The sequence below is a fragment of the Aulonocara stuartgranti genome (assembly GCF_965226115.1).
Source record: "Aulonocara stuartgranti genome assembly, chromosome: 12".
Lineage (NCBI taxonomy): Eukaryota > Metazoa > Chordata > Actinopteri > Cichliformes > Cichlidae > Aulonocara > Aulonocara stuartgranti.
The window spans coordinates 20,652,872-20,675,558 of NC_138948.1; the positions used below are offsets into that span (position 1 = coordinate 20,652,872).

The window sequence follows — 22,687 nt, forward strand, 5'->3', positions numbered from 1 at the left end:
ATGCATTTACTACTAGGGACAACACGTGAGGTTTAAGGTATGGACAAGTGTAAAACCTTTAGCTCTCCACAATGGAAAATGGCTAAAAATAAAAACGGGTATCATTGTATCCAGCTCTGAATTTTTTAAATTCTGCACTCAGCTTTGCAGTCTACGATATCATTGAAATACAGCCAGTTGCTGATTATTTTACGTTTTTGCTAGAGATAGGCAGATATCGATAAAAGATACCAATGCTGGTATTGGTATCAGAGCTATATTATTGCAATAGAATCGATACTTTGTTTCAATCCTTTAAGTTCGGCATGTAGCCCACTTAATTGTGTTAAATAGATCATTTTTTAGGAAATAAATAAATATACCTCAAACATGCACTATGAAAAATATCTGAAAGTGAGTCATGTCTATTTTATTTATGTCCTATAACACATTTAAACTACAGAAGAGGACCCAAAGTGCTTTAGAAGCAATCTAAGGAACTTGGAAAGAAAAGCGACTGGACTTCTTTAAGTTTCTTGAAGATATTTCATCTCTCGTCCAAGAAGATTCTTTAATCCTAAGAGCAGTTGGTGAAGAGTCCCAGATTTTTAAGCCTTATTGGGAGTGTCCCTAGGAGGGTCATTGACCCATTATTGATCATCAGCCTAATCATAAATCATAAACATTTACATTCCAAGTCTCAATAAACCCAGTTTCAAAATATATGAAAAGCTGAGGGGTGTGTTTTGTTGTGTTAACTAATTGTTCACAGTGATTTAGTTGTAGTTAAAATCAGAATTTGCAAATTCATCATGATTTATCTCATAAATCATTACACAGCACTCTTCCCTACATAAACTGCCTTTATAAGTTAAAAGTGTCGGTATCAGTATTGGTATTGGCAATACTGGCCCTCTATTTATTTGGTATCTTCAATACCTAAATTTACAGTATCGCACACCACTGGTCTTCGCTCGTTTTTTCACCTTTTTCCGACACCCTTGCATTTAAATCCAACTTCGGTCGCCTTGTGTACCTGGCCTATAAGACTGAACATCAGTCCCTATTCCTTGTTTCGCATAATGGTATGATGACAGTCTGTCTTTGCATGGTGTGCCTATCAATGTAAAGTCTCACCCCTGCCTGCTCCTACATACTGACGGGCCATTGATAATTGACATATGAAATTCTCTGGCAGGCCGGATGTGGTCCGCTGGCTGTACGTGTGACACTCCTGCCTTAGATAATTATTTTCACTCACTACAAAGTCATAAATGTCTTTATCTGCAAGTTAGTGGAATCACTGCATAATTTCCTCCATCAACATACTTAAAATCTAAAATTTGACTAATGAATTATGACATAATCAAATTATCACAGTCTGAAATGACACATAGGATATTAAAAAAAAAAAAAAAACCCCAAACAAACAAAAAAAGTCACAGGTTATGAGGGCAGAAAAAAACATTCATTTTGAAATGTACTTTTAAAATGACGAAATTAACGTTTCCCCTGAACTATGCATTTGCTATGTGTCCTTTATCAATGTAAAACAATCAAATAACATGTAATAGGTCAGGATCTTTCACTGTTCTTAAAAAAACTGACACATTACATGGCAGCCTAGACATGCAGGGAGGAGTGAAGCAGGGAGAACAAGTTTACATACAGTCATGTGAAAAAGAGTGTCTAAGCCTTCTATGATTTCCCGTGGAAAACTAAGGACAGCTTGACTGCTTCCATAGGAACTAAAAGGGTGAGCGGCAGCCAGGTGCTGTTAATCAAATGCATTTGATTAACTGACAAACAGAAAGACTCCACTGGCCTCAGTATGTTCAGTGTTACAATTAAAGAAAGACAGAAAGAGTATAAGTTGTTTGGAAAGTTTGCCAGGGGAAAGCCTATTCTGTCTAAAAAGAACATGACAGCACAAGTTGCATCAGAACAAATGACAAATCTTCTTGAGAGATGAGTCCAAGGTGGAGCTATTTGTTCATAATGTGCAGCACTACATTTGGCAAAGCCCAAACGCAGCATATCAGCACAAACACAACTGTCACCACATGGGGGAAGGGTGATAGTTTAAGCTTGTTTTGCAGTCACAGGACCTAGGCACCTTGCAGTCCCTGAGTCCACAATGAACTCTAAAACTTTTATCAAATTGTGTCACGTGCCAGGACAATGATTCCAAGCACAACAGCAAATCTACAACAGAATAGCTGAAAAAGGAAAGAATCAATGTGTTTAGTGGCCAAGTCAAAGTCCAGACCTAAACCTGATTGAAATACTGCAGGTGGACTTCAAGAGAGCTGTAGATAACAAATGTTAACAAACTTAAATGAACCAAAGCAAAGTTGTAAAAAAAAAGACTGATAAAGTCAAGTTACTGCTACTAGAGGTGCTTTAGGTAGGACTGCATAGAGTGCTATGAAAATGCTCTTTTGTGACTGTGCATGCTACATTGCTACAAGAATGTGCATAAATAAAATGTAGGACAGTGACAGAGTGCTCTTCATAAAAACCCCCAAAAACAAACAAAAAATTGAGGTCCACGTTAAAAATGTAATTAAGTTTTCTACTATTTAATCTAAATCACTTGAATGCTACATTTATTGTTGTTAAAGCTGCTTATACATTACAGTGAGCCATACTTTTATAGTCACAAACTAAATTGTATGTTAATTAATAATGGTCGGGCATCATAATAACACCTCAACCCAATTTTGTAAAACCTCTTTTTAAACTCTCAGTCATGCTGACAAAAAACATTCTAGTTGCCTTCTGTGTAGCAAATGTAGATGTAGAAGATTTTTTAGCTGCATAGGCAAAGAATACCCTCACTAACTTCTCATATGTAAAATATGACAGAAAACACTTCAGAAAAGAGCTTCATGGTTAATCCTAGTGGGCCTTTAGGAGGTATAGAGTTAAATGGCAATATGTTTTGCCCATCCTCTACTTTGTGATTCAGTTTATTCAAAGTCATCTAAAGGCTCAAATGTTTGCTCTGAGCATGGTGAAGGACTATCAGAGAGTCCAGAGGCTTCACAGACTGTTTGCTGTGTGTTTTTATGGACCGGTGGCAAATGGCTTAAGGGTGGGGCTCGCTGGGCTTCTGTTTCCTGGCTGTAAAATGTGTCTAAAGGCAGATGCTCTTGCTTGTATTTGCGACTCAGCGAATGGCTGAAGACCTCAGGTGTGTGGTGAATGTATGCTTGGCTGAGAGCCAAGCTAAGGATCTCTGTTTTTTCCTTGTAGAAGCGCAGCTCTACGCCTCGACGCCGGGCCAACACTAGCTCCCTCTGTGCCACCTGCAACTCAGCTCCGATGAGACCCGGTGATCTCTGCTCCCGTGCGAGCCAATCCAGAGCCATATTGCTGCGCACGTACTCATCAAGTCCTCGCTGAGAGTAATATCTAATCACACTCTGAGATGGAGGAGAGAAAATAGGCCATCATCACTTCATAGATACGGAGATGCTGACACTTAATCAAGCAGGACCCATACCTGTCGAGAGCACTGTCTTTCCCTCAGAGCTTTCAGAGTCCCGTTCCAGTGCAACAACTGAAAAATTGTCATCATCTCCTACAGAAAGATGAGGTTGAGAAAGAAACACAGTCAGAAAGGAAAGTTTAATGCACCTCCACGAGTACTGAGTTAAACCTAACAAACCAGATTAGCGTTGTAAGTTTGACAAAGACAAAAATATGAATATTTATTACATGTAAGTGGTTGGTTTGACAAAACTATCACAAATCCTCAAGCACAAGGTATGTTTCACCTCGATTTATAAAACACCAACTGGGTGAACAGCTGCCATGTGTTGGGAAACTAGTGACATTACTGTTAAACAGAGAGTCCATACATTAACTTAAACCAACATAATTAGACGCAGATGGAAAGTTGTTTCAGGTTGACATCCGTGTTGTACCTGCTGCTCTGTTTACAATTCTGCTGCACTATGAAACCATTTGACACCTCCTGCATTAACTGCAATTATAAATTATACATTCTAGTGACAGCTGCAAAGCTTATACTCAATGCTGCGTGCAGACCGGTGCACAAGTGTGACTACATTTCAGCCCATGTGCATGTGGATAGTGTGTGTATTACTTGGACACAATCCATCTCTATGAGTTGAGTTTTAGCAGGAATGATAATGACCCCATTTCCTTCTACTAATAACCCCTCTGTCTGCAGGCATGTGCTTATTTATACAAAAGGTAGAAATATTAGGTGTTTAATAACACATGTCTCTGCCAGGGTCTGAGAGATATGTAAGAGCAGAACAGAGGGGTAAACGATTCCAAGGAAGGGCAGAATTGCCACCCTGTGGGTGGCCTTTTCTTTTTTTTTTTTGATGTTTGCCTTATAATAAACTGTTGATACTTAAATTGTGGGTGTTATTATAAACACTCTATTTATAGTGCAAAGTGGCACTTTACATTGTAAGTGTAATGCTTGGAATCTTTCAGTCTATCTAGTCATGAAGCCATATTTATGTAAAGCAAAAGAAATGAGTGTTTCTTTGTCCTTTACCTGGAACTCCAGCATGCTCCTTCCAATGTAGGAGTGAAGCAGCAAACTGTAGGTTCCTATACTGGTACCCGAATCACATGCATCTTCTACAGAAACCTTTAAACGCATCACAAAGCCTGTTAATACTGAGACATACAAGTTGTAATAATGTGTGTTTGAACTAGCTTACACATACAGCACTGTCTCTGGCCGCCTGACGCAAACTATGAGCGATGAACTCAGGGTCAATGCGTCGACATGGCAACTCATTCACAAGTGAGTTCATCAGAGCCACACGAGCCGCGTCTCTCCGAGCTTCTGCTTGAGTTTCACACACCTGAGTATGAGCAGAAAACCAGCAGAGTGCGTCAAAAGGAGTGTGTGGGCCTCAGGCTGCGTCCACATGTCCATAAATGGGCACCCAGTCTTGTATTTTTTTGATAATTTTGCACTTGACTGCAGCTAATCATGGGATCTGAACTCACATCACTATTGAGATTAGGAATTCACAGATACCCAATCATATGCTGCCTCTGAGCTGGGGGCTGCTGTCTGGATCACAATGAGCCCATTGAGAAGCATCATGAGATTTAAACTGAACAACATCATTTTAAAACGACTTTTAAAGTCAGTGTGAAAATGTGAAATTTGATTCTATAACACTTCTATAAAACCAAAAGAATAACATTTTGTTTAAAAGCTTGCTATGGCTTTTATTTGCTGGTAATTTTGTTGAATTGTGCTGGTGCAAAGCAATTTTGTAATACTATTAAAAGGTGAAACAAGTGATAATGTAGCATAAGTTAATACTGTTATTACTATTACTTGCTCTAATTCTGTTATTTATGTACTCAACCTTTAGCATATAGTGGTATATTTCCTGTAGGGCTTTAAGGATAACAGCTGTTTATTCATATAAGCACATTAGATGAAAGTGTCGTTAGAGCACTGTTGATGTCAAACACACCTTATAGTTACCAAAACAGCTTCCTCCAGGAAGCGTGACATAGCAGACATACGGAGGTCCAGGAGAAGGTGCAGATTCGTACAACAGCAGGCTCTCTGTCTGGCCAGCTCCCTTCCCACCAAAACCATCCGAGTCACTGGAGGAACCATTCAGCTGCTTCTGCTCCCAGAAGTTATGAAGAATGGCCACCACGTTTACTGCACATACATGCATGTCAGCACGAAGATTGAAAATGTTTGTGAAAGGCCACTGTTAGGAATTCTTGCATTTGTATTAAGGAGATGTTATTCATCTGTCTGGGGTTCCCTTATATCATTCTGCTAACTCTCCTGTGTCATCACACTTGCTGAGCAGAAATTTTGACTTAAAAATAGAAATCAGACATCTGTGTTTATCTGCATACCCAGACAGCTTATATTGAAGTAGACTCTGGAACTGAAGGGAAGCACCTCACCACTTGACAATATTAGTATTTCCGAATACTTTTGTGCTCACTCTGACCCAGAAATGGGTTTAAAAGTTCCCAGAGTCCTTTACTTCGTGGCAGGAAAGTCACTTTAGGGCCATTTATGGCAACAGGGAGAACTTAACTCGCATTTATTTGAGCTATGGAGGAAATGTTACAAAGTAAAACAATGAAACACTCCCCTGACTTTCTTTTAATGTGATGCATTATTGCCTTGCTAGTGGTAAAAACCACTGTTAAGCAGTAAGACTTGTAGCTGTGCTCTCATATCTTCTTTGCTGTAAAAACTAACCTGTAAGTTTGTCACAAAGTTTCTTGCCTACTCACAGTCTTTGGGGCCAGCGCCAGTCTCAGTTTGTGATAAGTACGACATGATGCTCTCCTCCACTTTCACGTCACTCATCTTCTCTCAGCATTTAGTTCCTGCTGCCTCAAACACGTTCAGACCATTCTCTTATTAAAATGATCCACCAAAACAGCACGTCTGACTCTGAGTAGCTAAGTAGAGTAATAACTGAGTAGCCACCACCGTCACCATGGCTCAAAATTAGAAGGAACCTCCACTCCCCTTTCTCCACCTCCCCAAATCCCCCTCCTCCTCGTCTGTTTGACCATCTCGCCAGGGCTTCTCTTTTGAAGCAGACCACCTTTGTCACCCTCTCTGCCAATTAGCTCAGAGGGCCCCTCGGTCCTCTTGTACATGCACACACACAGAGGTGCAGAGCTGGAATGCTGAGCCCCTCCTCTGGGGCTGTGCAGCTGCCTAATCCTTGAGCACAGTCGGACGGTTTAAACTCGACCTAGCAGCCAAGTTGAAACCACAATTTTTTATAATGAAAAAAACATAAGAGGAAATTATGTGAAGAGGTCCAGCTTAAAAAAAAAAAAAAATGCCCGTTCTCAGGATTACAGCGAAAATTTTTACCCAGGCCTTTTTTGGATATGTGGGGGGTGGGATATTTTTGACTTCACACGCAAATTTGGGCCCACTGAGCTTCACTCACTCTGTTCACTATGAAAGGCCATTGTTCATGTGTGAATTCAGACGCTCTCTGAAAGCCTCCTACGCATAAATTAACTGAATTTGAAGAAAAACATGTTTCGTTTTCTTCCTTCGGACTGCCTCAATATGTAGCCCATCCATTTCCGTCACTCTTTCATGATTAATGCGTTGGTGTGTGCTCTCTGTGAATGTGCACCATTTGAATTTTAAATCCCTGTCCACGTTAGTCACTTTGTAAGCAGCACATCCAGACTGAGCATGAACCTTTGACTCTGTAACAGGAAGCTAATTAACATTGTTCAATCTGTTGTAGAGCTCATGTAGGTATCAGCACACACACAAAAATGAAGCACTAACACAGTGATAAATAAGTGTTTTGTGAAAACAAGTGCCTTTATTTAATAAGAAAAACACTTCCATAGTTTAATCATACTGTTTTGCTATATTAAGCAGTCCATATTTGTGTATGCAAGCAACAAAATTTTACTTAAGTTTAAAAAGAAAACCAAGAGATTTTATGAGAACAGCATCCAAAACAGTTTTCACTTTATGTGACCTCCACTTTGATTTCTCTGTGATGATTCAAATAAGCTGAGTTTTTGAATAAATACACAGTATTTATTAATTGTGTTTACAACTTCAGACAAAAAAAATTCAAAAAGCCAAAAAAAGAAAAGAAAAAAGGGTGTAAACATGAATTTCATCAATGCTGTTCTCTTTATCCCCAGAATTCGCTGGTCTCCATGCTAGACTTGATGTTATTTTGGTTTTCCCTCCTGGATTTGGTTTCCAAGTTGGCCTCACCCTTCTGTAGACGTCTCCTCTGCGCCGCCTTCTGCTGTTTGGTGAGCTGCCTCCGCACCTTCTGACGGATTACCTCCTGCAGGACACACGATAACAACAACAGGTCATAACAGATGAATATACTCACCTCCTGTCTCTGAAAGCCAGACACAACACTGTGCTGGCATGTTGTTTCTGTGTTAATTCACCTTCTTACAAACTGAAGCTCTTTAGCAACACCTACGGGACATTTTAAGATTTTCCCCAAAACTGTATAATGTGTCTGCTGCAGCACTGGCTGAAACTTCCAAATAATGAAGACATCAAATCTGTCACCATGTTTCTGGTTACTGGGTAGATTAGCAGAGTGTCCCTGTCAACCAGATATATCAACAGTGTAAATCTATGTTATACTTACTGGTGGTATGGTAGAGCAGCTCCCTGTGCTTCCCATCGTGGCCTCACTGTCTGTCCTTTTCCTCCTGTGCTCTACAATTTGTAGAAGACTATCTGCATCTCTGCAGGGAGATAAAAATTACATCATAGCAAAGCACATAAATGTACTGTAATGTACATACTTCATTAAACCAGCTTAATTTGACACAAATTAGCATAGATTTTGGTTCATTGTCTCTATAATTCACTAACAATTCAGAAAAAAATATTTCTGGCTTGTCTCAATAATACTTTGCCAAACAATCCTATTAAAGCCTCAGATCCACGGGATAAGAGACTGCTTTGGTTACTAGGGAAAAACGTATATTCTCTGACAGGTTGCAGAGTGGTTGTTGCCTGTCGTTAGGCTGCTTTGCTGCACCAGAAAGAAACCTTTTAACTCTTTTAGCTCTGATCGCTAGCAGGTTGCTGCAGTTGCCTGTAGTTTGCATGGAAGACACAGACTTGTCCTCAAACACTCACCATTTACTCTGAGCTGTACTGAAACTTGAAAAAGCATGGGGCAAACCAAAAACGAATGCACAGCTTCAAGGTTTACGATGCAGATTACTGTTACCACCAACACGTTTCAAAAGGAAAATATTCCATTAGTCTTACATAGTTTCACTACCGTAGTTGGCATCTTTTGTCTAAAGTACTTGTAAATGTAGCAGTGACCAAAGCAATAACAAGAAGGTTTCAGTGCAGTACTATACCTCTTTACAACCGATTTCACACTAGTGAGTGCCAGCAAACATTTGCCGACCGATTGCAGAAAACACCCTTTTCCCTTGCAAGTGGCAGCTGCCAGAGGATCACAGACAAGTCTCTAGCCCTGAGTCAATAAGGTTTAGCAACTGATTTTAGATTACCAGCAACCCCCACAACTACTTGTCAACCTGTCAGGTACAACAAAATCTACTAACCAGTGGTTGCCAGAAGGTCTGTGACTGGTCTTTAGACTGCTATGATTGGGGCTTTATTAGCCAGCTGCAGACTTATTTGAACATTACAAAACACAAATGGTCACATAAAAGGACATACCACACAGATGAGCTAAGCAGTTCATCAGCAGTTGTCTTATATTTCCCATATGCCGTTTTCCTGCAGTACCATTTATCTAATAGTGGCACATAATCATCAAAGAATAATCTTCATTTTGGGGGTTTTATTGTGTTGGCTATTCACTGCTTTTACCTGAAAGGTTTAAACTCCTTGTTGGAGGCAGAAAGGTCTGCCAGCTCTGGGAACTCATCCTCTGCTTCCTCCAACTCTTCATCTAACTGCTTCTCTGTTTCTTCATCACCTGGAGGCGAAGATGCAGTCTCAGTCTCTTGATCCTCTTGAACCTTGTTCTTACTCTTTTCACCGTCCTGATCTTGTGTCTCTGCAGGTGTTTCGCTGATTCGTAATCCCTCCAGTTCCAGCATTGCATGTTTATATTCCTCCATGTCCACAGCCTCCTCTCTTTCCTCATCTGTTGCCTCTTTGGCATCCTCGTCATCATTGTCACCGTCGTCGTCGTCGTTCTCCTCCTCCTCCTCCTCATCGTCCTCAGGTCCAGCTGGGTGTAGCAATGCACCATCTCGCTCCATGTCTTTCGTAAAGCCACTGGCTGAGACTTCAACATCTAGAGAATATGACCGCCTTTGGAAAGAAACAGGAGATCATGTTAGAACTGCTTTTCAGTTCAGAGTCTGGCCTCCACATTTACCATTTAAAATGTAATTCAGTTCCCTGTATTCATACATGTTTGTTATGTTTTAACTAGGGATGGGTACCGGTATCCGGTGCCATGATGGCACCGGTTCTGACATAAATGGTAGTAATCAGACCGAAAAGCAGCACACATTTCGGTGCTTTAATTTTCCTGAGATGTGATACACTTTAGATTCTAGCCAATAATTTTACGTTTCCGAGGATAGTAGGCGGGTCCAGGTACGTACGTTCTTTTAGAGCAGAGCTACAGATTAAAAATGCCCAAGGCGAAGCGGTCAAAAGCCTGTCTGTACTTCACAGCAAAATATGCAAACTCAGCAGCCTGCAACAAGTGCTTTAAGCTGATACTGTGATACTGTCAAAGGAGGTAACACCTCAAATCCGATGAAACACCTGGCGACGCCGAGTGGTTTTTTTTAAAAGCCGAAAAATGCGCCATATTTGATAGCTTGCTGCGAGACCTCACACCGAGCACATCTACTGCGGGTGTGGTGCCTGTTATCGGACCCGGAGTTAGAAACATCCCCCAAAAACACGAAGAGGAGAGTCCTGGCCCCTAGCCCTGCCAGTGCAGCAGAAATGATGACGGATGATGATCGCAGCAGCAGCCGCTCTTCTCTGCGTGAGTAGCTTCATGTTGTTCGTGTGTAATTTACGTTGAGTAGGCTAACCACGTTATTACATTAATGCATGTAAGGTGAACTAGCAAACACCATCATAGGTACATGCGGCTGTCTTCTTGTTTGATGGCAGATACTCCCTTCACCCTGGCCAAAAAGGCTAAAATGACCAAAGAAAAAGTGGAAAACAGTTAAACATGAGAGGTTTTTGGATAAAGTTTGTGTTTTTTCCATTGTTTAAGCACTGCTTCCAGCCAAGAGTGATGCCCTAAATCCCCTATAGCTGCAGAAAAGGCTAACATTGTTATCTTTTTACAAAAAAACAGCTGAACATTAGAGGTTTTTGGACCAATTTTGTGTTCTCCATTCTTTAAGCACCGGTTTGAGCACCGTTTAAGCACCGTTTCAAAAGTACCGGTTTGGCACCAGTATCGGATAAAACCTAAACGATACCCATCCCTAGTTTTGACTAAAATAAAGTACAAGCAGTTACCTGATGTCTTTGAAAGTTGGAAAGAGCTCGCTTTCATAATTGAATCGCTTTGCAAAGAAGTCGCGGATACATTTGACGTCTCGATCAAAGTACCTACAAAAAGGAGTTGTAAAAGTAGACAATTATAAGTTGTATGCTTTGATACTTTTAACTGCCAACTTTAAAAATCGAGCAAATAAACCCACCATTCAGCATTGGGGTGTGATGTAGACACCATCTGAGGGAAGTCAATCATTGTTATGTGGTCCTGGTCATCCAACATGAGGTTGAACTCGTTAAAATCTCCATGAATCAGGCCATGATTGGCCAGTTTGACTATGAGGTCCATGAACTCACTGTACAAGGCTGATGGATCCTGTAATTCATGAACCTGACACCTAGTAGAGTGAGACAATGCACACAAATTATGGAAGAAACCCCCCCCCCAGTAGGAACAGTACGTTATTTCTATTTTAATATACAAATAAAAAGAGGAAATCAATGGCTTGTTAACATACAGCGGATATCCATTGATGAGCTCCATCACTACAGCATGTCTGTTATAATCCACAGGTTTGGGAACTGGAAAGCCTCGATCGTACAATGCCTGGGATTAAAGAGGAGACAGACATTAAAATCCTCCAACAAAACAGTTTTTTCTATCACACTTGTAAGTGGTCCAGAACAGACTCTCACTCATTTGGTTCATTACCTTCATGTAGGCAAACTCCTTCATGGCAGAGAGGCGGGAGAGATAGAGCCAGGACATGTTCTTCCTGTGTTTGTGGTAATCTCTCTTGTTCTTCAGATTCCTGAAAGATGTACGCCCCAACCTGTGCAGCTTCAGAGCATACTGCTCTCCGCTTGGACTCGCCACAATATATATATCTACATGCAAGGTGAACAGAAAGAAAGAAATATTTATATAAACATGAGCACATAAAAGATTGACGGTAAAAGCCTGAAAACCTGAAAGAAAACACATTATGATTATAAATTTAAAAAACAAAACAAAACACTTACCCGACTCTTTGCCAACACCCATTTGGTTGCCAACAGAAATGATTATTTCTCTGGCGCACAAAGTCTTTAAGGCCAAGTAGTCATATCCTCCATAATTCAACTTGTAACCCTGGACAGCTGAGATCAACACATGCCATCATGTTAGAAAGCTAATCACTTACATCATAACTTGTGAGACAAAGCTAGTGTTTTTAGAATAGATAGAATAGAATAGATAGAATACGTTTTTGTAAGTTTTCTTACTCTTGGTGCGCTCATAGACCACGAGCTTGTGTTTCACAAGCTCTCTGAGGATCTTGTTGCAGCCACCGTGCTTGAGGCTTGCAATGGAAGACAGAAGACTTACTGGAACAATCTCATGGTTTTTCATCCCCATCTCAACCTGCGTGAAAAATTATCATCATTGTCATCAAAATTATCATCACCAGTGAGCTGACAGATTAAATTACAAGCTTATCTGCGTTGTAATGTATATTTCAGGAAAAACAGCCTTTGCTCATTCCTTCTATGTCCTTAAAATTCCCATGCTAAATTCTTCTTCCAGTTACTTCCTTCAGGGGTCACCACAACAGATCATATGCCTCCATCTCACCCTATTCCTAGCATCCTCCATTGACTCACCAATCTTTGCTTGTCCTCCTTCACTAGATCCATACTCTGTGGTCATCTTCTTTACCTCCTGGCTGGCCACTCCATATTCAACATCCTTCGCTCAATATATCTACACATGTATCAAGTTTGCCTCACCACCTTAGTCTCCAAACTGCTCAGCCTGAGCTGTCCCTTTGATGTAATGATTAGATGTTTCTAATCCTGTCCTTCCTGGTCACTCCCAACAACAATATTAGTCTCTTCAGGTATGCCACCTCCAGCTCAGCTTCCTGTCTGTTTTTAGTGCCACTATCTCCAAATCATACATTATAGCAGGTCCTACTGTAAACCTCCCCTTTCCCTTAACCTGGAGAGCTGTTCCCACCATTTTGCTACCTCTTTTGCTACCTCTCCAGACTCTTCCACCTGCTCCCTACTTTCACTACAGAGTTCATAATATCATCTGCAGATATCATAGGTCACGATAATCCATAGATCAATGAAGGAGGGCATGCAGCAAAACCCAGGACCCTAATTTTGTGCCTAAAAGACTGAAAACAAACACTAACTTTAGAAGAAAGCTGCTTTAATGGTCTAACACATATCACAAGGAACATATTAGCCTCAATGGCAGACAAATCCCTATAGGGCAACTGAAGTGCTGCAGCAGCAATTTCACATTACAGATATTAGGTAGATAACGCAAGGATTAATACATATGCAGATCAAGCGACTCTTCAGAGCTAGTGTGCACAGGACAAGTACTTATGCTTGGCAACCAATGTCGCCAGTGGTTTGTTTGTTACTAATGACAGATCCCAAACTCAGAATATTTCTACCACTGACACTCATATTTTGAAATTAATTGTTTTAAATATGCGTCTTGTGAATCCACCATCAGTCACTAAACCACAGGAGTACAGTGAAACGATGTTCCGTTTACCTGACATGAACTATGAATGCCTGTGTATGTGTGCTCGCCTTCATTACAACTACATTAACATCTCGCATGCTGCTGTAACAGTGGCATGTGTAAAAGTTAATGAGCAATAACCAGCTGACCAAGCGCTGGCTTAGCACAGGCTAACCAACTGGGACCGAATTAGCAGTTAGCTTTGTACTTACCGCAGTAAGGACTCGGAAGTCATCTCGGGATAAATATCTCAATATCACAACATTTAACTTTCCCATATTTTAGCCGACACATACACGGTTACACTGAGCTAGCTCTTCAAACTTTTTTTAACCTAAAGGTGCCACATTTCTTGTAAACACACGTGCAAGGCGGAAGTTCTAGGAACGGAAAAGACGTCACTTCTGGCTCTAGAAAAACTGACGCCGGATTGGACGCTGCGGCAAGTACCCTGACCTCCAATCACAGCAGAGTCCACTGTGTCCCGCCGGCAGATGGAAACGTGCCAGAATGGATCTGCTGGAGGGACAAAGTTTTAACTCTTATTAGCCAAAACAGGGGCGCATCTACTGCATCTACTGTAGGGGCATATGATGGGATGTGCCACCCTAAAATAATCTCTTGTCCCCCCTAGTGTCACCCTAGTTTTCCATATTACAATGTTGTCTATTTATAATAAAACAAGGAATAAAAACAGTCATGGCCAGGGGGCAACAGAAATTAAAATATAACTATAAAAATAAAATTCTAGTAGACACAATCTGCACAAATCCTGAAAAACACTAAAAGTCTGTTTAAAATATTAAAACAGCCAGTGTCCCAAACATCCTCTTCAATCCCTTACTTCAGTCCCAAACTACTAATAGAAAGAAGAACATTGACTGTCATTTATTTTTTAAAATACTAGTCTTATCTCATTTGTCAGTTGGGTCAGTACTTACCCTGGGTGAGCAGAACTCTCAACTCTACCCGCCACTGATCAGAACGCTCCCCTGCCACCTCCAGGCACTCACCTGACGGGTGTCCCTGCACTTCACCATCCTCTGCAGCCTTTTTTCTTGGTGAATCGAAGCAAATCAACAATAATAATCAAAAATAAGTAAAAAAGCAAGGGAATACAAATGAGCTGTGATTCACCTTCACAGTGGCTTACTGGAAGACAGAATAAGGTCACTGGTAATGTTATTAGTAACCAGTGTTGGTCAAGTTACTTTAAAAAAGTAATCAGTAACTAATTACTGATTACTTCACCCCAAAAGTAATCCTGTTACTTTACTGATTACTTATTTTTGAAAGTAATTAGTTACTTAGTTACTTTTTAAAAACATTTTACACCCTTTTTCTGCATAGTCCACCATATAAAATGTAATCAAATGAAAAAGTCTCTTTTTTAAAACTTGTTTTATTAGTTTTAATCTTTTAACTTTATGCATCAAGCAAAAATTAAATTATATGCAACATTCTCTGACTGGAAGAAATTTGTTTAACATTTAAACCTATTTTCTGCACATTCCAGCACATAAAATAAAATAGTTTTTTGTGTTTACACTCACTCTTTCAAATAGATGCAAGTAAAACACACCAGAAAATAAACAAAATCAAAGAATCAGCAGTCCTGTTGCTCTATTTTCACCTGTTTAGTAGGAGTGGGGCAGGCGGAGGTTTGCCCTGGTGCAGGTGTGTCGCAGCCGTCATGTCAGTGGAAGAATCCGTGAGTTTCTCTGTGAATTTCACATTCCCATGGCAGCGTACTCAGTGCTTGTGTGGAAGTTTAGGGGTTTATTTTTCGCTGTAAACAGAAGTTTTCTTCGAACAGCAGACGCTAATGTTTTTGTCACTTTTTCCAGAATCAAACTCAAAGTAAGGTCAGTACTTCCACACTTTAAATGCTGCACGCTCATACTCTCTCCCACACTTGATATATTATCCATTGTTGATCTGCACACAGCTGATGCCACGAACGTAGCACTCGCTCGTCATTGTCATGAGACACTCTAGCAAAAAAATCACGGTTTTAGTAACGCAGTAACGCAGCGTGCTCACGGGAAAGTAACAGTAATCTAATTACCTTTTTTGCTATAGTAATCCCTTACTTTGCTCGTTAATTGAAAAAAGTAATCGGATTACAGCAACGCGCTACTGCCCATCTCTGTTAGTAACACTTGTGTTTTCCCTATTATTCAACTCTGGTAAATGGACTGGTACTTTCATAGAGCCTTTCTACACAGTTAAGCATGCAAAGTGGTTTCCTCAACATTCACCCAAACGCACACACACACACACACACGCCCCTTTTATCTACGCCTAAGCACTTTCTAACACACACACAGTCATGCTGTGGTTGATGCTTCAGGGGTAAATCAGGATTCAGTATTTTATCTGAGGATGCCTTGGTAGACAAGTAGATGACTCAGGGCTCAAATCACTGACCTTCCAATTGGTAGACAACTCACTCTATCAACGATCGGTCCAATATCACCCAAACCTTTTTCTCACCTGATGAAAAGGCCAGATAAATGTTTTGTAAAAGAGTATAGAATAAAAATATGGCAGTAGGTTTGAATGTTGAGTGGTATGGAGTCCTGCTGTCATGATAGCTCACTGCTGTGAATAAGAGACAGGTTTTGCACAGGAGCAATAAAGCATAGCGCATTTTATTGAAAAAAGTAAGAAATATCTGTAAAAGCTGAACTGCAGGAAACACTGTGTCAACCCTGTGAAATCTGAAGGTCAGGTGTGTGTGTGGGAGAAAGTGTTGAACAGAGATTTACTGGCAGGTTTTTGAATGCCCTACAGCAGGTTAGGTACACAGACACATTACTCATCCTGCTCTCCCACACACTGGAGCCTCTTTGGGAAAGTTGAGTATAGAACTACACAGTAAGACTGACAGAAAGCTCTAGAAAAAGATGTTTCAAGGTGCAGGAACCTCTCTGGCAACACATATGATAACACGCACAGAACCACTTTAGCAAAGGGTACATGAATGTGCTTCCTTAATAATAGCACCTATGCATTTACAATTATATCATGTTTTGACCATTTGTTCTAAAGCTTTCCTGTAAATCCAAACACTATAGAAACTCATCATCATTATATAAACAAAAAGATAGTTTGTTCACAAACTGTGAACAATATTATGTAGTTCATAATAGTTTTTGTCTTTTGTTAAATGGAAGCCTGAGTCTGGATTATCACTGAATTACTTACATTAACCAAGACCGGAAGGCTGGAGTTCAGCTTGCTGGTAAGTTTGTCTCCAAACTGTCTTCTTGTTTTATGTAATTCCTTCTGGGATTTGGATCCAACAAGTTAAGCATGTATATTATGCACACACACAAACACACATGCAGCTATTGTTGAATGAAGACATTGATCTGACACATGTAAAATGTGGCCCATTGTGTTTATTGTTCCCCCCATCTCCCAACCCTGTGTTCTCAAAAGGGAACAGAGGATTAGGAGATGATGGAGGAAATTGAAAGTTGGGGGGAGGTTGCAAGTTTCTTGCAACTTTTCTCCACGTCTTCTAATTGTGCTTGTTTTTCTTCAAGCTTGTCTTTCAGTTCTTTAAATGTTGCCTCCTCTATTAGCTTTGCCTTGTTTATATCTGTATTTATCTGTTCTACTTTCTTGTGCATGTCTTCTAAGTGCTGGTTTCTCTTCTGGATTTCTTGAAGTGTACACTGCAGGTCTTCATGTGTTTTCTGTTATTGTTGCTTTTGCGCCTGGATTTCAGTGTATTTGTACTTCAAGTTGTTAGAAAGTTCCTCAAGTTCTGTGTTTTTTCTCAGCATTTCATTGATGCTACTCTGCATCTCTGAGCATTGTTTTTCCAGTTTTTTCTTTTCTCCTTCCAGTTCAGTTGCTTTGTACTTCATTTCATTATAATATTTTTGGAGTTTTTAATTTTTCCTCTGGAGAATAAGTGTTTCTTCTTTCTGTTGTATGTCCTGTTGCTTCTTCTCTTGAAGCAACTCTTGATTTTGGAGCAGTGTTTCATTAAGAGTTGTTTGGAGCATTTTGTATTTTTCCTCCATGTCTTCAAGTTTGCAATCCATTTCTTCCTCTTTTATGTCCTGCTGTTCTTTCTCATGAAGAAACTCTTTATTTCTGTGCAGTGTTTTATCGAGCCTCATTTGCAGCACTCTGAATTTTTCCTCCATGTCTTCAAGCTTGGAGTCCATTTCTTTCTATTTTATGTCCAGTTGCTTCTTCTCTTGAAGCAACTGTTGTTTTATTGTGCTTCATCTGCAGCGCTCTGTATTTTTCCTGCATGCCTTGGAGTTTGCACTGCATGTCTCTTGGTTCTACAGGCAGTGCAGAATTATTAGGCAAGTTGTATTTTTGAGGAATAATGTTATTATTGAACAACAACCATGTTCTCAATGAATCCAAAAAGCTCATTAATATCAAAGCTGAATGTTTTTGGAAGTAGTTTTTAGTTTTAGCTATCTTAGGGGGATATCTGTGTGTGCAGGTGACTATTACTGTGCATAATTATTAGGCAACTTAACAAAAAACAAATATATACCCATTTCAATTATTTATTTTTACCAGTGAAACCAATATAACATCTCCACATTCACAAATATACATTTCTGACATTCAAAAACAAAACAAAAACAAATCATTGACCAATATAGCCACCTTTCTTTGCAAGGACACTCAAAAGCCTGCCATCCATGGATTCTGTCAGTGTTTTGATCTGTTCACCATCAACATTGCGTGCAGCAGCAACCACAGCCTCCCAGACACTGTTCAGAGAGGTGTACTGTTTTCCCTCCTTGTAAATCTCACATTTGATGATGGACCACAGGTTCTCAATGGGGTTCAGATCAGGTGAACAAGGTGGCCATGTCATTAGTTTTTCTTCTTTTATACCCTTTCTTGCCAGCCACGCTGTGGAGTACTTGGACGCGTGTGATGGAGCATTGTCCTGCATGAAAATCATGTTTTTCTTGAAGGATGCAGACTTCTTCCTGTACCACTGCTTGAAGAAGGTGTCTTCCAGAAACTGGCAGTAGGACTGGGAGTTGAGCTTGACTCCATCCTCAACCCGAAAAGGCCCCACAAGCTCATCTTTGATGATACCAGCCCAAACCAGTACTCCACCTCCACCTTGCTGGCGTCTGAGTCGGACTGGAGCTCTCTGCCCTTTACCAATCCAGCCACGGGCCCATCCATCTGGCCCATCAAGACTCACTCTCATTTCATCAGTCCATAAAACCTTAGAAAAACCAGTCTTGAGATATTTCTTGGCCCAGTCTTGACGTTTCAGCTTGTGTGTCTTGTTCAGTGGTGGTCGTCTTTCAGCCTTTCTTACCTTGGCCATGTCTCTGAGTATTGCACACCTTGTGCTTTTGGGCACTCCAGTGATGTTGCAGCTCTGAAATATGGCCAAACTGGTGGCAAGTGGCATCTTGGCAGCTGCACGCTTGACTTTTCTCAGTTCATGGGCAGTTATTTTGCGCCTTGGTTTTTCCACACGCTTCTTGCGACCCTGTTGACTATTTTGAATGAAACGCTTGATTGTTCGATGATCACGCTTCAGAAGCTTTGCAATTTTGAGACTGCAGCATCCCTCTGCAAGATATCTCACTATTTTTGACTTTTCTGAGCCTGTCAAGTCCTTCTTTTGACCCATTTTGCCAAAGGCAAGGACGTTGCCTAATAATTATGCACACCTGATATAGGGTGTTGGTGTCATTAGACCACACCCCTTCTCATTACAGAGATGCACATCACCTAATATGCTTAATTGGTAGTAGGCTTTTGAGCCTATACAGCTTGGAGTAAGACAACATGCATGAAGAGGATGATGTGGACAAAATACTCATTTGCCTAATAATTCTGCACTCCCTGTATGTTCTCCTGTTCTTTCTCTTGGAGGATCTCTCTTTTTTGTGTGTTTCTTAGTTTTAAACTAGTTGATTAGTCTACTTGTTTCCCCCCCTTGTGTAGCCGACTAAAAAATTAATTGCCAGGAGCATCCTTGGTGTGCAGGGTTACCACTGCCATTTCCGGCTGAGGGTTTTTTTTTTAATCTGAGTGGAGATATTGTCATTAGGAAACTGATACTGCAAATCTGAGCCACCACTAGGCAGAGGTTGGAAGCAATGTACAAATACTTCATTATTGTGCTAAAGTAGAATTTTCAGGTAGCTGTACTTTACTTTAGTCATTTTTCTGTCAACTTTGTGCTTTTACTCCTTACAGTTCCAAAATGGGCTTGTTACTTTTGTTTTAAGGCATTTGAGGGAAGTTATTATTTCGTCTCTGCGGGCCAATGAGAAAAAAAAAATGATATTTCAAATTGTTAAATTGATATTTTGAATAACCTGAAATTTTGACTTAATGATTCCAAAAAATGTTGCTTTTTTAGCATCTTCCATAATTTATACAAACAGTCCATTTTAAAGGTTCAGTTTAATGATATTTAAATCTCACTGTATAAAAACAGACTGTGCTATCAATTAATACATTGCAGTTTTTCATGTTTCAGCTAGATGGCACTGTGACACAGGGCGCTCTGAAGATTCTGAGCTGCTGTCCTTTGTCTCAAACGTGTCTGTGTATCGACTCTGTCTTGAGTTATAAACACACTGTGTCTGGAAAAAAAAGGCAGACCTTCCATTTAAGGAGAGAAACGACGGGTAATTTAACATTGCTATTTTGGTGAAATTTTCTTAGTTAAGCTCATAGATAATGCTGATATCATTTTAATTGTCTTGAACAATGATGATGAATGCTCCTTTATAATCCTGACATTTTCCAAAAATGTTTGGATTCTTGTTACCTGCTTTTCGTACTTTGCTCTCTTTTTTTCCCTTTCTGGAATCAAACTAAAGCACATGACAACTCTCTAAGTTCACTGGATAATCATAGACCATCTCTGTTTTAGATTAGATCATCATACCATCCTATAACTCAATTTCTCGAGGGAATTCTCTTCATATTCTGGTGCTGCAATAGGTAGAAATTTGATTGATGGAGAGGCTGAATGTGTTGTATCATTAATAAAACTTACAGATTGCTTGTTTGGCTCTCAGTTGTGGCAAACCTAAAGTCTTGTTGCATATGTTCTTGGTAAAAAAGAAAAGAAAAAGAGCTGGTTAAGCAGCCAATAGCAGACAGACTTGACAGTTATACACAAGTCCAGACAATGTGGTCAGTAGTGTGTCCGTCCATGCAGACTGGGAGCACAGCGGGAGAGTGTGGCCCCGCCTGAATGTGGAATTAACTGGAATGTAGTGAAACAGCCATTCTTGCATGCACACCTGAGCACACACACACACGCACACACACACACGCACACGCACACACACACACACACACACACACACACACACACACACACACACACACACACACGCGGAAACAGTGAGATAGTGTCTTCTTTCCAGATGTGGTGAGGGAACATTTTACTATGTTTCAACACAAAGCAGCTCATTTTTCAATTCTAGCCCCATTCCACCCCCCTGGCCATCTCCTTTTTTCTCCTTCTTTCCAATGTTGGGAGTATAGAATTTAATACATTAAAGTGTTTTAAATACTGGATCACCTCCAGGTAACGTGTTTTGTTGTGCAAAGTGGAATTCAAATGTATTGTTTGAAATGTGTTCAACTGATCTTTTTTTCCGTGTATACAGAGCTGGTTTATTGTCAGTGGATCTGCAGTGAACCAGCTTCCTTTGATATTAAATTAATGAGCCCCTCGTTAGCGTAAGATGAAAGTTAAAGTTGGATAGGTCAAAATGATGAAAGGACCTTTGGAGTACTGACTGAAGTGAAATGAAGTACACGTAGTCTATCAAAGCTATGAACCCCCACCCCTAGCATGTACATAAAGAAAGAAATTACTGATGGAGTTTTAATAATGTATGAGAACTTAAAAGTGAGAGCATACCTACCATAGATTTAAGGATAAGCACAGACTACAGAGACAACTAAACTAGCTGCAAACCTTATTGCAAATGTTATTAGTTCATTTCTGTACATATTTGACCACGTGGGCCAAAATGAAATGCATCACTGGCCACTCTTTTGGGTACATCTGTTCAACTGTTGAATGCTAAATGATAACATAAATATTACATCACATTAGCCAATCACATGGCAGGAACTCAGTGTGCTTAGGCATATAGGCGTGATCATGATGCATACTCAAGATCAAACTGAGCACCAGAATGCGAAAGAAAGGTGATTTAAGTTGTTGGCAACAGACAGGCTGGTTTGAATGTTTAAGTAAGAAAGTGCTGATCTTCTGAGCTTTTCCCCACATGACCATCTCTAGAGATTACAGAGAATGACCTGAAAAAGAGAAAAATATCTAGGAAGTGGTAATCTGGGAGAAAACGTCTTATTGATGAAAAATATCATGTCAACATGAACCAGAATTGTTGGACATTGTTTAGAGCACCCTGTTGGAGTTATGCAATGAAGACCCCATTGTTCCTATTAAAGAGGTGTATATTTAAAGGGTTGATGTCTTTGTGGTGTTTGTAGTAGTTTACCTTTCCTTGTTGTGTTTCTACAGAGTAAACATGGGATCATGACAGACTTATCTCCATCATCCCGCAGAGGATCCCTGCTACCTACCACCACCACCACACACACACACACACACACACACACACACACACACACACACACACACACACACACACACACACACACACACACAGAGGCCGATAAATTGTTTTCCAGCTCTAAGCTTCAGGGAGGGAACGCTAAATTGAGGCAGGAATTGGAGAAGCTTAGGTAAGTCTCCAACAACAAGCGTGGGCTTTGTCCCTGGGTTATCATCACTGTGCCTTTAGCCAGCTGCTGTGTGTTTAGAAACATCAAATTTGATTAGATTAGAGGAGAGCAGATCCACTTTCTTTGCCTTTTTGCTGCCAGTCTCTTAAACAATAATCTGCTCTCAGGTGCTGGTACAAGCATCCAGCAAATGAAGGGCCTGAGGAAAAATATGTGGAGGGGAAACATAATCTAGTCTGGAGATACACACAGACACATAGACCCATGAAAGGCTGACAGAAAACCTCCATATGTTTTATGTCTTCCTAAAACATCAGCTCTATAAACACTTTACAGTTTAGACGTGCAGGGAGCCTTTATCACCCTCATACACAGTCAAACAAGTGATAAGTTAATTTCACACCTCACAGCTTTTATATCTGAAACTTTATGAT

At 40.3% G+C, this 22,687-nt stretch overlaps 2 protein-coding genes across 2 annotated transcripts; both read right to left on the reverse strand.

Annotated features, from left to right (window-relative positions):
- Positions 1 to 1,416: 1,416 nt before the first annotated feature.
- On the reverse strand, positions 1,417 to 6,483 carry LOC309719486 (protein limb expression 1-like). Its single transcript, XM_082555641.1, has 6 exons — positions 6,259 to 6,483; positions 5,466 to 5,662; positions 4,695 to 4,835; positions 4,520 to 4,615; positions 3,488 to 3,565; positions 1,417 to 3,407 (listed from the first exon to the last, which is right to left on the reverse strand). The coding sequence occupies exons 1-6, from the start codon at positions 6,332 to 6,334 to the stop codon at positions 2,952 to 2,954; spliced, it is 1,044 nt and encodes a 347-aa protein (XP_082411767.1). The 5' UTR covers positions 6,335 to 6,483; the 3' UTR covers positions 1,417 to 2,951.
- Positions 6,484 to 7,302: 819 nt separating this feature from the next.
- Positions 7,303 to 13,984, reverse strand: riok2 (RIO kinase 2 (yeast)). The gene is made up of 10 exons (XM_082553844.1): positions 13,703 to 13,984; positions 12,230 to 12,368; positions 11,987 to 12,103; positions 11,676 to 11,851; positions 11,482 to 11,570; positions 11,170 to 11,361; positions 10,985 to 11,077; positions 9,350 to 9,799; positions 8,136 to 8,235; positions 7,303 to 7,814 (listed from the first exon to the last, which is right to left on the reverse strand). Exons 1-10 carry the CDS (start codon positions 13,766 to 13,768, stop codon positions 7,653 to 7,655), a joined length of 1,584 nt encoding a protein of 527 aa, XP_082409970.1. The 5' UTR covers positions 13,769 to 13,984; the 3' UTR covers positions 7,303 to 7,652.
- Between the last annotated feature and the right edge of the window lie 8,703 nt (positions 13,985 to 22,687).

What these genes read in the sequence shown, in the direction of transcription:
- riok2 (XM_082553844.1), bottom strand. Translation starts at nt 13,768, where the DNA reads ATGGGAAAGTTAAATGTTGTGATATTGAGATATTTATCCCGAGATGAC. An exon ending in CCAACTTTCAAAGACATCAG is followed by an intron (nt 9,800 to 10,984) that starts GTAACTGCTTGT and finishes TTCTTTCCAAAG; the next exon opens with GCGGTCATATTCTCTAGATG. An exon ending in GCTGCTCTACCATACCACCA is followed by an intron (nt 7,815 to 8,135) that starts GTAAGTATAACA and finishes TGTGTCCTGCAG; the next exon opens with GAGGTAATCCGTCAGAAGGT.
- LOC309719486 (XM_082555641.1), bottom strand. Translation starts at nt 6,334, where the DNA reads ATGAGTGACGTGAAAGTGGAGGAGAGCATCATGTCGTACTTATCACAA. An exon ending in AGGCGGCCAGAGACAGTGCT is followed by an intron (nt 4,616 to 4,694) that starts GTATGTGTAAGC and finishes ATGCGTTTAAAG; the next exon opens with GTTTCTGTAGAAGATGCATG. An exon ending in AAAGACAGTGCTCTCGACAG is followed by an intron (nt 3,408 to 3,487) that starts GTATGGGTCCTG and finishes CCTCCATCTCAG; the next exon opens with AGTGTGATTAGATATTACTC.